Below are 14,422 nucleotides of genomic sequence, written 5' to 3'. Positions count from 1 at the left end.
CTTTTCTTGGACTACAACAAACACACGGATTGTATGCAACAGTTAACTTCCTGGGATTGGTGATGTAGACAAGACCGACATTATCATAATTCATCTCGCTTTTGACTCACACCCTGTAAATTAACTCCTGTTAGTATTGCATTGTGACCGAATCTTTCAAACATGGTAAGGAGCGTCACATTTCCTGCTGACTTCAGAGGTATTCAGTCCAATCACAACGTACAGATTAGCTGGCCAATCGGAGACACAGAGCTTTTCAATCCGTGCGTTTTAGGAAGAGAATGAAATCTGGAGCTACAAAAAGTAAGATCATGTCAAAGATAGAAATCAATGTGAAATCAAACTTTGATGCTCCTAATCTAATTATTAGATTGAGACACATTTAATTATTATTTTTGTAATATGACATTTTATAACCCTCCTATTTCTCTGTCTTTATAGGCAAAATCTTGTTGTGGAGGGACAGCTCTATCCAATAATACTCAACACACATTTCAGTCAGAAGGTTTGCGTGGAAACAGATAATTCTGACCCTCCAAAATCCGTGGCTTCTGTGGAGAAATGCAGACCACCAGAGTTAACCAGGTGTCTATGGAGGTCAGAGAGGAGTCGAGTGTCAAACAAGCAACCATTCAATTCTGAACAGGTTGGTCAACTCTGCTCTCCTATAGGAATCCAGCTAAAGCCATTTTTTGTGTGCGCGCAATTTAACGATTTGCTCGAGTAGCTTAAATACAAAGTCAATGCAAAGACACGAAAAGACGCAAACTTGCGCGGGAGTCGGGACTATGCAAATGACATGAATTGGGAGGCACGATTGCCGCAAAAAATTCACTATTTGCCTCAAACACGTCTTTGCGCATGTTGATAATATTAAATTCAATAGAAAAATTAGCATGACGCAAAGTTAACTACCGCAAGTACGCGATGCTTCTTGTTTGGTGTGTGCGCAGCATAATGGGGCAGACACACCAAACGCGAATGCAATGATTTGCGCGAGTAGATTACATACAAAGTCAACGCAAAGATGCTAATAGATACGAACTCCCGCGGGGCAATGTGAATTAGGGGTTAAACGACTTCAAATTATTTAAAGTCGACTGTTATGACATCAAAGTCGAGTTGACGTCGACTATTCGTTGATGTCAATCATACAAAACACAAGAGATGAGACTGCTTTGCAACATGCCACAATTTATTAGCAGAACATTAATGCAGATGCTGATTATACAGTTTATGTTGCAACTTAAATGAAAAAAATTATATAGCTCATATATTGCAACTTAACGTAACAATGCAACAATAACTCCCGTTTTAGAGCATTTTTTTTATCGTGCGAGTAATCTAGAGTAAGGAATGTGATGCTTCAGGCTTGATGTGTATGCAGCTTTATGCAAATTTTCACTTGAGTTTAATATTTTCAACTTTAATGCGAATAGCGTGTTTTTGCGGCAATTGTGCCCAAATTGCGTCATTCGAATCGGCCTGCGCTAGTTTGCGTCTATTTGCGTCTTTGCCTTGTCGTTGTATGTAATCTACTCGCACAAATCGTTGAATTCGCGTTTGGTGTGTACGTCCCTTTACTAGTTGTAATTTTAGTATGAATGAAAACTACTGACCAAATGCGACTTAGAAAATCTTGATAAGTTTGTAATAGTGACAAACACATTTACCTTCATGCATTTTGCAGACAGTTTTATCCAAAGTGACCTACAGTGCATTCGAGGTGCATTTCCACTGGTGTGTGTTGATGCATGAAGATGAACATGGTAGAAATAAATTTTTATGCTTTTCCAGCCTCAGGTCTCAGAGTTATCCTGCTCGGGCCGTAGGGGAGTTAGGGACTCTCTGCTGGACGCGGTGGAGGATTGTGGGTCCCCGGGGTCTCAAAGTGGACCCGTTGAAGTGGTGGTTCAAAGGGTCTACTGTATACCCATCAACCGCTCTGACAGAGCTTCTTTACATCTCAGAACGTCGGATAAATCTCCATCACGACCAGAATTATCATCGCGCATCGGCAGGTACTTGATCTTTAAGTTTTGTTTTTTAGTTGACTTAGGGGATATTGTGTACAACGGGCAGCTCAGTAGGAAGCACTGTTGCCTCACAGCAAGAAGATCTCTGAAAACAAACAAATTTTAATGTGTTACTAGCACAGAGGTGTAAGACTTGTTTACCTCCAGATCTGCAGCACCCTCAACCAGCCAAACCAGTTTAACAGACCAGTAACCAGTTAACTTCCTAAAACAATTGTAGAATAACAAAATTTGAATTGGGAACACGCTTGAGAACATGCATGAGTCACGTAGTGACCTAATTTATTTGTGATGAATATGAATGTTGATTGTACTTTGTCAATACAATATACAAAACTGCTGGTGGCCGTGTACTGCAATTTTACGTGATATCTTGAGAACATGTTGACCGTATAATAAAGCTGTTGTCTGTTCCAAACTCCACGATTGAAGTTTCAAGAGGTCAGTCTGCTCACGAAAGTGATAAATGACTAAAGAGCGACTTTTGCTGCTTATTCTGTCAATGACTAACTAAACAACCCCTCCCAGTACACAAAGTACTCTCTCTCTCTCTCTCTTGTTCGCAGTTCTCTGGGCCATATGGTAAAACTCTACACACATCTCTAATTAAGCCCAGCGATGTCAGTGATCCATAGCCACACGCTTCCAGAGAAGCAGAAAAAAAAGAGAAAGAGCTGGAGAGATGTGACGTGCAAAACAAACAAAAGCAAAGTTATAAACAAGGCCATAAACCAACAGCGTGAGCAAACTGAAGTAAATGGGATTTATGCTATACTTGCAGCCACAATGCTATAGGGGTTGTGGGTGGGTATCATGGTGTGGCTAAGGTGATGCTTAGTGGTTGCTAGGTCGTTCTTTGGAACAGTCCGGTTGCAGACATTACTCACAGTTTTCCAGAATACCAAAACATTGCGCAGCACCTAGTTAAAAACTTTTCAATAACGTGTCCCATTAAAAATGCCTGTCTGAAATCGATTCTGAATCGCAAGGTTGCAATTCTGTGTTCATGCACAGCTTGTGCGTGTACTACGGCATTTGGTCAGTAGGAAGTCCTTATCAATCTAAAATCATTATGAGTCAGAGTCGTTTATAATGTGCATTTAAAAAAGCAACACTCGTTAAACAAAATCATTTAAAATATTCTTTATTTTCATGAAAATACCTGAAACAATTCAAAGAACAGCACATAAATATTCCTGTAGACATTTCCTGGAATAGCGTTTGTAATGCTACTTCTTCTGTGGCACAAAGCGCGTTTCCGCATTAGAGCGCCCCCTGGCGTTTGGATGTGCCGGGATTTCACCGTAATTTATTTAAATTCATTCATTGAGAAAACGCCCATTTGCACAGTTTATCGTTACACCCATTTATTTTATTGCAAAGTTTTTTTTTTAAACTATAGTAATTTTCAATGTAGTGTTACCTAACATTTGTTCGTCTTGGTGTGTTGTGTTCTGCAATTATAATATTTTGAGCGCGTAACATTTGGTAATCGTACATGTGTTTTGGTAATCATATGCGCAGCTACCTCTCGAATATACATGGACCAGCTTAAGGCCAAAGTATGGTAAAGTTTTACGTTTACGGGAGGGTCCGCGTGCAGTACGCGTGATGCGAAGTGTCAGATTTTTGAAACCCTGCATACATTATTCGTGTAGGTCACGCATGCGCCTACAGGAGAGTTTAGTATGCAGCCCACGAGATGGGTTGAAATTTGTCGCAATGCACATGCGTCGAACATCTGCGTACACGTACGACTCAAATAAACATTCGACCGTGCACGTACGTTTGCGTACACGTAAAAAACTATACTATACTCCGTGCTTTAGCTAGCAGGTTTGCCAGAAAAAAACTCATCCAAAACCTAGCCCAATGACCATATCCCAAATATCAAAACTTTCATGAATGAAAGAATCATACTTTTTGATAAAAAAATTGCACATTTAACCTGCGAAAAAAATCATAGTTTTATGGGGCGTACACACCAAACATGAATTCAACGTTTTGCACGAGTAGATTACATGCAAAGTCAATGTAAAGAGGCGGAAAGACGGAATGACGCAAATTGGGCGATGCAATTGTTGCAAAAAATTGGCTATTCGTCTCAAACGCGTCTTGGCGAAAGTTGAAAATATTAAACTCAAGCGAAAAATTAGCACGACACGAAATTCCTGTGAGAGTAATCTAGAGCGAGGAATGCGTTGCTACGCGTTTGTTGTGTACGCAGCATTAAAATGATTAAATTCTGCAGGAACAGCGGAGACTTGGTTCACATACTGCCTTGGTCCGTTCCAATGTGGTGGACGACTTGTGTATAGTGGCCCAAAGAAGCAGCCGCTAATGAGGCATCTATACTGTAACTATTTCTATAACATTCTGATATGAAATGGATTATTTTACTCTATTGTAAAACACAAAAGTATTTTTCCCAACTTTCAGCAAAACTTAGATGGTAAAAAGAGATAAACTCAGTCAGCTGACCCGATCAAACTGGCGGTGGGTCGGCAAAACATCGCGCTCTCCAGAGGTCCACTGTTTATTGTCAGTGCTATAAACACAAACACACCGAGTTTATATTCCTCTACACAATCTGAGAACTTTTGCCAAGACAAGCAGCAAATCAAGAGTGAGAAATTATGAGATGGAACCGATATTTCTGGACAGAAAGTGCCATGCAGGCAGATGTGTGTATATTTAGATAACTTTTGATATTGCAAAGCTACATTTCAGGCCCTTATGAGGAGGCTTATAATCGTATTTAATTGCATTGAATAGGCATTTAATATTCACTCTCAAGTATTTATAGTGTTGGCTGGCTGTGTTTGTACCCTGACCCACATCAGGTTAAGTCCAGCGAGGTTGGTCACAACATTATCTTCCTGTCAACACACATACTGAACCGTCTGACCGGGATCCAGTTACTTTTTCCATCTCGCTTCATCAACATATCCACGTGCGTTTTGGACAACCAAACAACGTGTCTCTGAACGACTAAGAGTTGGGAGCGGGTGTGATGGCCTAACCTGCAGACATGGATTACTCGATGTCCTCTCCGATGATTTATACACAGTCTGTCTATAAATAAAACTGCATCCGATGCTTATAGAGCCTTTTACAGTTTGTAAACATTATGATGTTTTTTTGTGGGCGGAGTTTAGATGGAGGCTGACTAATGCTAGCTAGATATGTTTTGGTAACACTTTACAATAAGGTTGCATTTGTTAACTTTAGTAAATGCATTAGCTAACAATAAGCAATATAATTTTTCATCATTTATTAATCTTTGTTAATGCCAATACAATTATAGTTCATGGTCCATTAACTAATTTTAACAGATACAACTTTTGATTTTAAAAATGTATTCATAAATGAACATGAACTAAGATTAATAAATGCTGTTGAAGTATTGTTCATTGTTAGTTTATGTTAACTAATACATTAAAGGATTATTACACTTTTATAAAAAAAAAGGTAAATTGCTTACCCCCATATAATCCAAGATGTTGATGTCTTTCTTTGTTCAGTCGAGAAGAAATATATATTTTTTGAGGAAAACATTCCAGGATTTTTTTCCATATAGTGGACTTTAGTGAACCTCAAAAGTTTGCAGTTTCAATGCAGCTTCAAAGGACTCTAAATGATCCCAACTGAAGCATAAGGATCTTATCTAGCAAAACAATTGTCATTTTCACACAAAAAAAGTACTTTTCATGTGATGTGCCAGCGTGACCTTAAGTATTACGTAATCATGTCGAAAGGTCATGCATTACGTACGTAAACTACCGCTGTAGTGTTTACAAGTGTGAAGAAAGAGGACCGTTCAGACATTGTATGTGAAATGATACTACTTAATGTCTTTGTGTCCGTTTATTGTTTAAAATGGTTCGCAAGTGTTCGTTTACATCAAGTGTGCCGCACAAGCCCTGAAAGTGAAGCCAAAACGTCTCGATCGCCCCCCAGTGACTGGTCCCAGTATAGGTCATAAAGCCCGCCTTCCAATGTTATCCAATGGGACTTGAAACCAACTAAAAAATTTAATTACACTTCAATTATCGTTTTTCCGAAGCTGGTTTCAGCGATTTACTGTAGTTTTTATCACGCTGATGTAAATTCTAATGTTTGTTTTTAAAATAAGTTTGTTTTAAGTTAGTTATTTAATGATATAAAAATGGTGGTGTGATGTCATGATTGACAGCTGTGATATCGTGTGACATGCGCAGGGCGGGGTCTTGATGTCGCGGCTTTACTTCCTGCTCACAACTGCGCAGGACTGGTCCCGAAATTGCTACTGCGCAGACTCAAGACCCAAGATGTCAGCGCCATATCGGGACACTGGCGGCTTCATTTTTCACCAATGGAAGAGAGCGAACAGGCGTCGTCCATCTTTTTTACAGTCTATGGTTTACATATGTAACGCGTGACCTTTCGACGTGATTGCGCAATACGTAAGGTCGCTTTGGCATGTCACATGGGCTACTGCAAGACAAGAAGTTGTCGTTTAAAAGTACTTTTTTTGTGAAAATGACGATCGTTTTAAAAGTTAAGACACTTATGCCTTGGTTGGGATCTTAAGAGCCCTTTGAAGCTGCATTAAAACTGTAAACTGTTGAGGTCCACTCTGGTGTGCCTCATAAGTCTTGAAAAGTGAAGCCGCTGGCTCTTCGATCGCCCCCTGGTGGCTGGCTGCAGTACATGTCATAAACCCCGCCCCCTCCATTCAAACGGATGGGACTCTGCTCTAAATAAAAAAAATTATTTACACTTCCAATAAAAGTTTCCGAAAGATGGTTTTGGTCCTTTCAAGTAGTTGTTATCACGTTTATATATGTTCAAGTGTTCATTTTTGTGATACGTTTTATTTTAGCTAGTAATTTGATGCTATAGAAACGATGCGTGTCGTTATGATTAGCATGGTTGATTGGTCGCGCGAGCGTGTGGGCGGAAGTTTGATACCGCGGCTCCGCCTCTGGCTCCATGGACGATTCCTTCAGCGCATGCTTTGGCTCCAAACTGACGTTTTTACGTAACATGGCGGCTACCATGGTCGGACATTTTTGGCTTCAATTCATTACAATGGAGGGAGGCGACGTCGGGTCGAGTCTTTTATTACAGTCTTTGGGTCCGCTATGTGAAGAAAAATCCTGGAATGTTTTCCAGTAAAAAAAAATAATTTTCCACTGAAGAGAATGTTATGTTAGGAAATTATCAGGAAAGTGGAGTAATCCTTTAAATAATTTTAACAAACAGAACCCTATTTTAAAGTGTTACCGTAAACAATTACTGAACAAAATCCAATTTAATTTAACTTTATCATTGTGTGTGTTCCCTGTGTAGCTCAGTAGTAAAGCATTGCGATAAAAGTGCAAAAGATCATGGGTTCGAACCCAGGTAGCAAACATACTGATAAAAAATGTATGCCTTGTGTTGCACTATAAGTCACTTCAGATAAAAGCGTCTGCTATTTGCATAAATGTAAATGATAATTGAACCCCTGACCTTACTAACATGATGCTTTACCGATAAAAGAAAGGTGACTTCTTTGAAGAAACTCATAAGGTAACCCTTAATAGTACATTTTATAATATAGGACAATATCTAAGTGATATTGAGCGGTATAGAATATACATTAAACTCTTATTTATGTTACCTTTTTTTTATAAAATAAATATTGTTTTAGTTTGTATATGTTTTATTTATTTTAATAACCTCAAATCTGAGCCAAACGTCTTTACAACCTAAATTTAAACCAACATTAATTGATTCACCTTTAAGACAGCAGTAAATGTATAAATGCATTGTTCTCTATATTCAAGCTGTCTTGGCTAGTTTATAAACATGTTTCCCATCAGATTTTATGCTTGAAATCCATTTCCTTGTTTATACGCTCTGACATGCATTTTCAGATGTTGACAACATCTCTCTGTTTCTGGAACGTTCATATGTTTCGCCTCAACAAGACCAACCCATCTCATTACAAATCAATGTTGTGTATTTTGGACTGTTAGTTCGCAGTTACGTCCTCTAGTTCTTTTTTCTTCCCTGAGTTTCTGTGGCCGCTTTCCAGATAATAATTACGATTTAACTTCGGGTCCAAAAAGATATGTTGTTCCAGTAAAAACTCAAGGCAGTATAAACAGGCTGAAGACGTTCTCTGTTCGTTGACAGGAGGGGTTGGATGTTTTCTAGAAGAAGTGGAACACAATGTGCTTTACATCTCCGATTACAACCCTGTTTATCAAAATCTCAGATTTTATTGGTCGAAGCCACCCGGAAGCAACCCTGCCCACTCTCCCTCAACCAATCAGGCGTCAGAACAGTTTTTTGTGTATGTGTGAAGGAAACGAAAGGGGAGTGGGGTACCTCCATCGAGTGTGCTTGTGAAAAGTGTGTGCGCGAGTGTTTGGACAAGCTCAATGGATCGTGTTCCTGGAAGCGCCCCCAAGTTGCTGCGAATTCCTCACAATAACAAATTCCTGAAAGTGTCTAGTGATTGCGGCCGGCCAGTGACAGAGACCTTAACCCCCTGTCTCGTTGCGCTGGAGGAAGTGTTTGAAACACACGAGGGGGGTTGTTTATGTCAACCTGGCCGTACCACAAAATGCTACTGGTCCTTCACCCCTCCTGTTCTCTGGTTTCATAGACACACGCGGGTCTAAACAAGCCCGAGTATTCAGATCATCGAACTCCCTTAACCTTGGTGTTCTTTAGCCGGGCAAGAACAGGTAACAGTCGGTCACAATGACTTCAGATGTGCCTATCACAGTTCATCAGAGGTCAAATCATATCACCCCTTCACCAGCGTTGATGTGCTGTCCTGACAACATTTCGTCTTTTTCGTTTCCTTCTAAATTGGAAGTCGTTTCTTTTTTTGATTTACTTTTTGGTGCTTGGAGTATAAACATTTTAATGCGAAACATCTTGTTGCTTTATCCGAATCTGGACCGGACCGAGTTGCACACAATGTCCCTTTCGAGACAAAGTGCTTTTAGGAGTTTCTGTCTGAGCGTGAAATATTGTACAAAAATAGATCTAAACTGGTTTATTCCAGAGTAGAAGACAAATGTAAAGAATATGTTGTCAACATTTTGATATTTAAACAGATTAGATTAGGCATAAAAATCAGTAGAACTAATTACAATTCAGTACGCAAATAAAAAAAACAATTCGTCAAATCCTAATTAACTAAACAAATGATGACATCATTATACTTATTTAGGGGGAGTGTACACCAAGGCGTTCACGCCGGAGGTCGGCATGTGTTTACAATTGTTTCCAATGGAATCTTCGCACTTTTCAGCTGGCGTTGAAAAATTTTCAACTTCGGATGAAATGCTTAACTCGTCAATGTTGCCATCCAATCACAGTGGAGGAGGGGCGGGACAAATATCACAACAACCAACCGCCACATGGTTCAACGACTGTAAACTAAGCAAAAGTATCATAGCAACCAAAGCGATGATCTGAAAAACCGTTAGCAAGCGCCCAGTCAGCATCAAGCAGCCATTTTCAGCTGCGTTAAGTCGGTCCGGTTCTATCATCCCAAAGGCGATGGGTTTATGGAATTTTGGTTAAACTCTCTTGGAAAAACACCACCATTTATCACTTTTGACTATGTTCTTACCTCATCTTAGACAAATTAATACATACCTATCTTTTTTCAATGCATGCACTTCATTTTTGCACAGCGCATCATGAATGTGTTAGCATTTAGCTTAGCCACATTCGTTCCTTAGGATCCAAACAGGGATGAATTGAGAAGCCACCAACCACTTTCATGATTCATCCTAAATTTATCCCTGTTTGGATCCTAAGGAACGAATGGGGCTAGGCCAAATGTGAACACATTCACGACACGCTGTGCAAAGATGAAGTGCATGCATTGAAAAAAGATAGGTATGTATTAATTCTTTGAAGTTGAGGTAAGAACATAGTAAAATATTGAAAAACGGTTGTTTATCTTTGAATAAGATCTTTGGTTAGCATAAGCCCAAGATATTTTCACGTTTTTTTCTACGACATAAGGCGCACCAGTAATATTTCACTCGTGACTTTTTAAATCTTTAAAGTTTCTTTAAAAGGGCGGTTGCTAACAAGTTGCTACATGGGACTTTAAGCATCATCACGCATAAAGATCTCCAAAACAACGCAACATGGGCACTATCCCCAACAAGGATTCATCTACAGAGAATTTCCTTCTCGGGGAACATGTTTTATGTGTTTAATAAAGTTGAGCTGTTGGATGCTTGGTGGTGATGTTGAGGTCGAGCAACCGTAGTGTAATTTGCATGTAGCCTAAGGTCAGCTTTAAATTTCTAGTAAATGCATTTCTTGTTGAACAGTGTAAGTGTCGTAAACACAAACATTTTTTTCCCAAAAAGTCTATTGTAAAAATGAATGGGCTTTTTGACAAGGGAACTGTTGTCCTGCTAACTTCCGGGTTGGCCTACAAAAATATGTCATACCTTGGGCACTCTGTTGTGCAATATTAAATGTTTTCATTTTAGTCCCTGGATCGTAAATGTCTTTATACTTTTATATAAAAAATACGCTCATAGCTCGAATTATCCAAAAAACAAGTTTATTAAAAAGTGTTCGACATAAAATCTTTACGTTAAAATAAACAAATAGGAGAAAATCGCCTATAATACCAAACCTGTTTCTAAGATGAAGTAATGCATGACTTCTAAAATCATCCTTGTTATTTTTGCATACCACTAGGGTTATCTGTACTGCAATCAAATCACTGTCTGTCATGTGAAAATATATTTAAATCCAGACCTGTTTGTTTAGTCCTGTGGTTTACTGTCTCCAAATAAGTCTCAGTCTCTATGAAGTGACTTTCTGAATACTATTAATACCTGCAAAAATATCGTTTTGAGTACTGAAGCACATGCATGCAACCGCTGGGAGTCAACTCATAAATCAGTTCATAAGTTAATCCCTGTTTAAACATCTAGTAGTGTTTGTTTGTTGAGTGATGTTCGCCGCTTAATCATAGACTATCCATAGTGGTTTGTTTTCGTACCTGTGCTGCTTTTTAATAAATATGGTTTTTCATATCTATAGTCGACAAGCTCAAATTCTTTTTGGATTTTGACGTTTATGTCAGCCAGATGTGTTATTTTAATATTTGTCTTAACCTATGTATCTCTTTGTACTAGTTAATTAATCACTGTTACTACATCACAGCTGTGAATGATGGTGGTGTCAAAAGTAACAAGACATTCATTGTACATTCAGTTTAGTTACCTGATGTTAAAACTGTTTGGTTATTTACATCTGATCTGACGGTTTGCATGGTTATCTTATGCTGCGTACACACCAAACGTGAAACACCGCGTTCCTTGCTATAGATTACTTGCGGGATTTAACTTTGTGTCATAAAAATTTTGTTGAATACGTTTAACTTTGGCAAAGACATGTTTGAGCACATGTTTTTGCATCTTCGCGCCGCACAATTCGCGTCATTCCCACTGCGCTATTCGCATCATTAGCACCACGCAGTTTGTGTCATTCGCATCGCCCCACGCAAGTTCGTGTCTATTCGCTATCGACTTTGTATATAATCATGCAAATTGTTGAATTTGCGTTTAGTGTGTACGCCCCGTTATGCGGTCCTTCCAGAAAAACTCCGAGTTTTTTGTGATTGTTGCAATCTTGCGGCACATTTTCTTAAAAATGTGATGGAATATGCGGGATATTTATGCAATTTTATGCAATGAAATAGCAGGAACTTGCAAAAAATTGCGTGAACTGTTTGCAGCTATTGATTGATGTTCACGTCGCGTAATCACGTCACTTCATAACGTTCCCATGGCAACAGGGGACATGAATGCGCTTGTGTGAAGTAAATGCAAAATTTTCTTTCTGCTAAGATCTATGTGATTTTTTGCTATGAAAATGGGGGAATTATGAAATCATGCAAGCCCCACATATTTTGCGGGCGGAAATCTGCAATTTATGCAGCGAAAGTGCGGATTATTGTAAAAAATGCAGCCTTCGCATAAATATGCGGACTTTGGCTGATTATGCATTGAATCATGCAATCGCATAATCTTGTTTTCTGGAGGGACTGGTTATGCTGCGTTATCTTTTTGCACATTTTTCGCTAGCACGAAGACGCGTTTGATGTGAATAGTGCGTGTTTTCTTGGCAAACGTGCTAGCCAATTTGCACTATACGTGAATTTGTGTCTATTCGCGTCTTTCCATTTACTTTGTGTGTATTTCGCTCGCGCAAATCACTGAATTTGCGTTTGGTGTGTACGCCCGATTAGTCATTATAACCTCTATGTTTAACAAGATAAATGTATTTATATTAAAAATAACAATGAACAGTTCCAGCTTCTTAAGTAAAATAGTTTGTTACTTTAACTGTAGACCATTGATTGTTGATATTAATAAAACATATCTCATCAAGTCAGATTTTAGCCAGAATATGTTTTATATCTAACAGACTGACTCTCTCTGTCTGTCTCTCTCTTTTTCTCAGGTTATGTGCTGTTGTTCAGGATGGCTATGGGATGTTTGGTGATGTTTTGATGCAGTACGTGTCCTCGGATGCTGAGGTCCAGCAGATTTCTGAGCAGGTGGAAGGGAAAGTTTGTGTCCTTCAGGGCCTGCGGGTAATTCAGCGTCTAACTCGTGACAGGTGAGTCACAGGACATCTTGTTTCATCACATGACATTGATAACATTGTTTAATGAGTTGAATAAGTCAATCACACCCACATTCTTTTCTTCAGAAGTAGTTTTTTTTAGCTATAGCCTGGCTGGTTTATTATACACATAATGCATACCTGTCTATACACATAATGCAGTATATCTGTAACTATATATCACTCAAACGACAACCGAGCTTCCCGAGGATGGGTGGAGGATGACGAGCCGCGCGCAAAGCTACAACCGACACATGCATTAGTGCGCACGTCCACCTGCGTACACAAACTCGCACATTCGGTGCATCACACTAGTGCATTTTTTTTTAATAACTTTGCGACTTATCTGTATAACCTTTTCACCTGCATTTGCAAGAGAGGCATACAAACAATGGTACAAGGTATACATTGCAAAAATGGCTCTTACTTTGTATTTTTCTCTTGTTTTCAGTGCAAATATCTAAAGAAAATCTTAAATCAAAATGCATTTTCTTGATGTGCAAAATGACCTAAAAATAAATCTAGTTTTAAGACAAAAATATCAAATTTAAGTTTATCTGTGCTTAAAACAAAAAAAAGATTTCTTGATTTTTTCTTACCTTATTTTTTTGCATCTTAATTTAAGAATTTTTAGATATTTCTACTGAAAACAAGACAAAATACTAACTAAGAAAGTCGTTTTTGCAGGGAGGGGCGCTGTTAGGGTTCGTGAATTTTCCCTTATTTTCCCTTAATTTGCGTGAATTAGTTCGTGAATTTTCGTAAATTTTAGTTCGTGAATTTTCCCTAATTTTCCTTTAATTTGCAACCAGGGACAGGGGTTGCAAATTAGCTTCGGCTAGAAACTCTGTGTGCAACACATTTGTTCAAGTTACTGTAACCTGTTACAATGTGTCTCTCTGCATTGTCCCTGACAAATAAACAAATAAATAAAAATATTTTCAAATCCCAATGTTGACAGATATGACAAAATGCTGTGGTGGTTTTTTCAATCACTTTCCTCTCTTCCTCTTTCCATCATTTTCCATCTGCTAAAGCTATATGGGCAAATATATGCATTTTTGATCAGGATCATTTTGATGTTTATAAAAGTTTATGAAATGATTAAATTTGCAGTGTAATAAATACATTGAAATTAGTGCAAATATTTCACGTAGTCTCTTGAAAATGAGTTCTTCCGAAATGAACATTTCTTAAATCATTAATATTTGTGATCCAGTCTAAAGTCATTTTTTACATAAAATGATCTTACATAATGTAAAATATGTGAAAATATAACCGTGATATCTTTAATATTGACTCAGTAAGGTCATGTCAAGAATTGAAATCAAACTTTTTTTATTGCATAATCTTTATTGAATGCTGATTTTATTTCTATATTTGAAAACATACACACACATATGTCCACACTAAACGCTTCTGTTTCCACTCCCACCTGCTCACAGTGTCTCAAGCGCACCAGACAGTTAGATTTATGTATGTAATGGGTATTCCTGGCATCTCACCTTAAATATCATCTCAAGGTTTTGTGTAGTCAGTCCTTCAACATCTATGTTGTTTAAATTAAGGATGGCATGTGATGGAAATTCTGGTGACGTGGACATAAGATACCTCTTAACATTTACTGCTTATGTGCGTTCTACAGCTATATGTGCTGTGAATGGGATATTGGTTATTAGAAGTTGTTAAATTGTTTAATTGATTAACCTTAATTTTATATCAAACCCAAA

The 14,422-nt window shown here is 38.4% G+C and overlaps 1 protein-coding gene across 2 annotated transcripts in view; it reads left to right on the top strand.

The window, feature by feature from the left end:
- The window catches only part of spidr (scaffold protein involved in DNA repair), a 65,724-nt gene that overhangs the window by 26,729 nt on the left and 24,573 nt on the right, over nt 1-14,422 (top strand). For both annotated transcript variants that reach the window (XM_065258621.2, XM_065258622.2), the window contains 3 exons: nt 442-646; nt 1,798-2,021; nt 12,528-12,686. In XM_065258621.2, the coding sequence (XP_065114693.1) occupies nt 442-646; nt 1,798-2,021; nt 12,528-12,686 (588 nt within the window). The remainder of the gene's footprint in view (nt 1-441; nt 647-1,797; nt 2,022-12,527; nt 12,687-14,422) is intronic.

This window comes from Paramisgurnus dabryanus, chromosome 22 (assembly GCF_030506205.2).
Source record: "Paramisgurnus dabryanus chromosome 22, PD_genome_1.1, whole genome shotgun sequence".
NCBI lineage: Eukaryota > Metazoa > Chordata > Actinopteri > Cypriniformes > Cobitidae > Paramisgurnus > Paramisgurnus dabryanus.
Note: the sequence above shows the minus strand (reverse complement) of the source record. Positions and strands in the feature narration are given on the sequence as shown.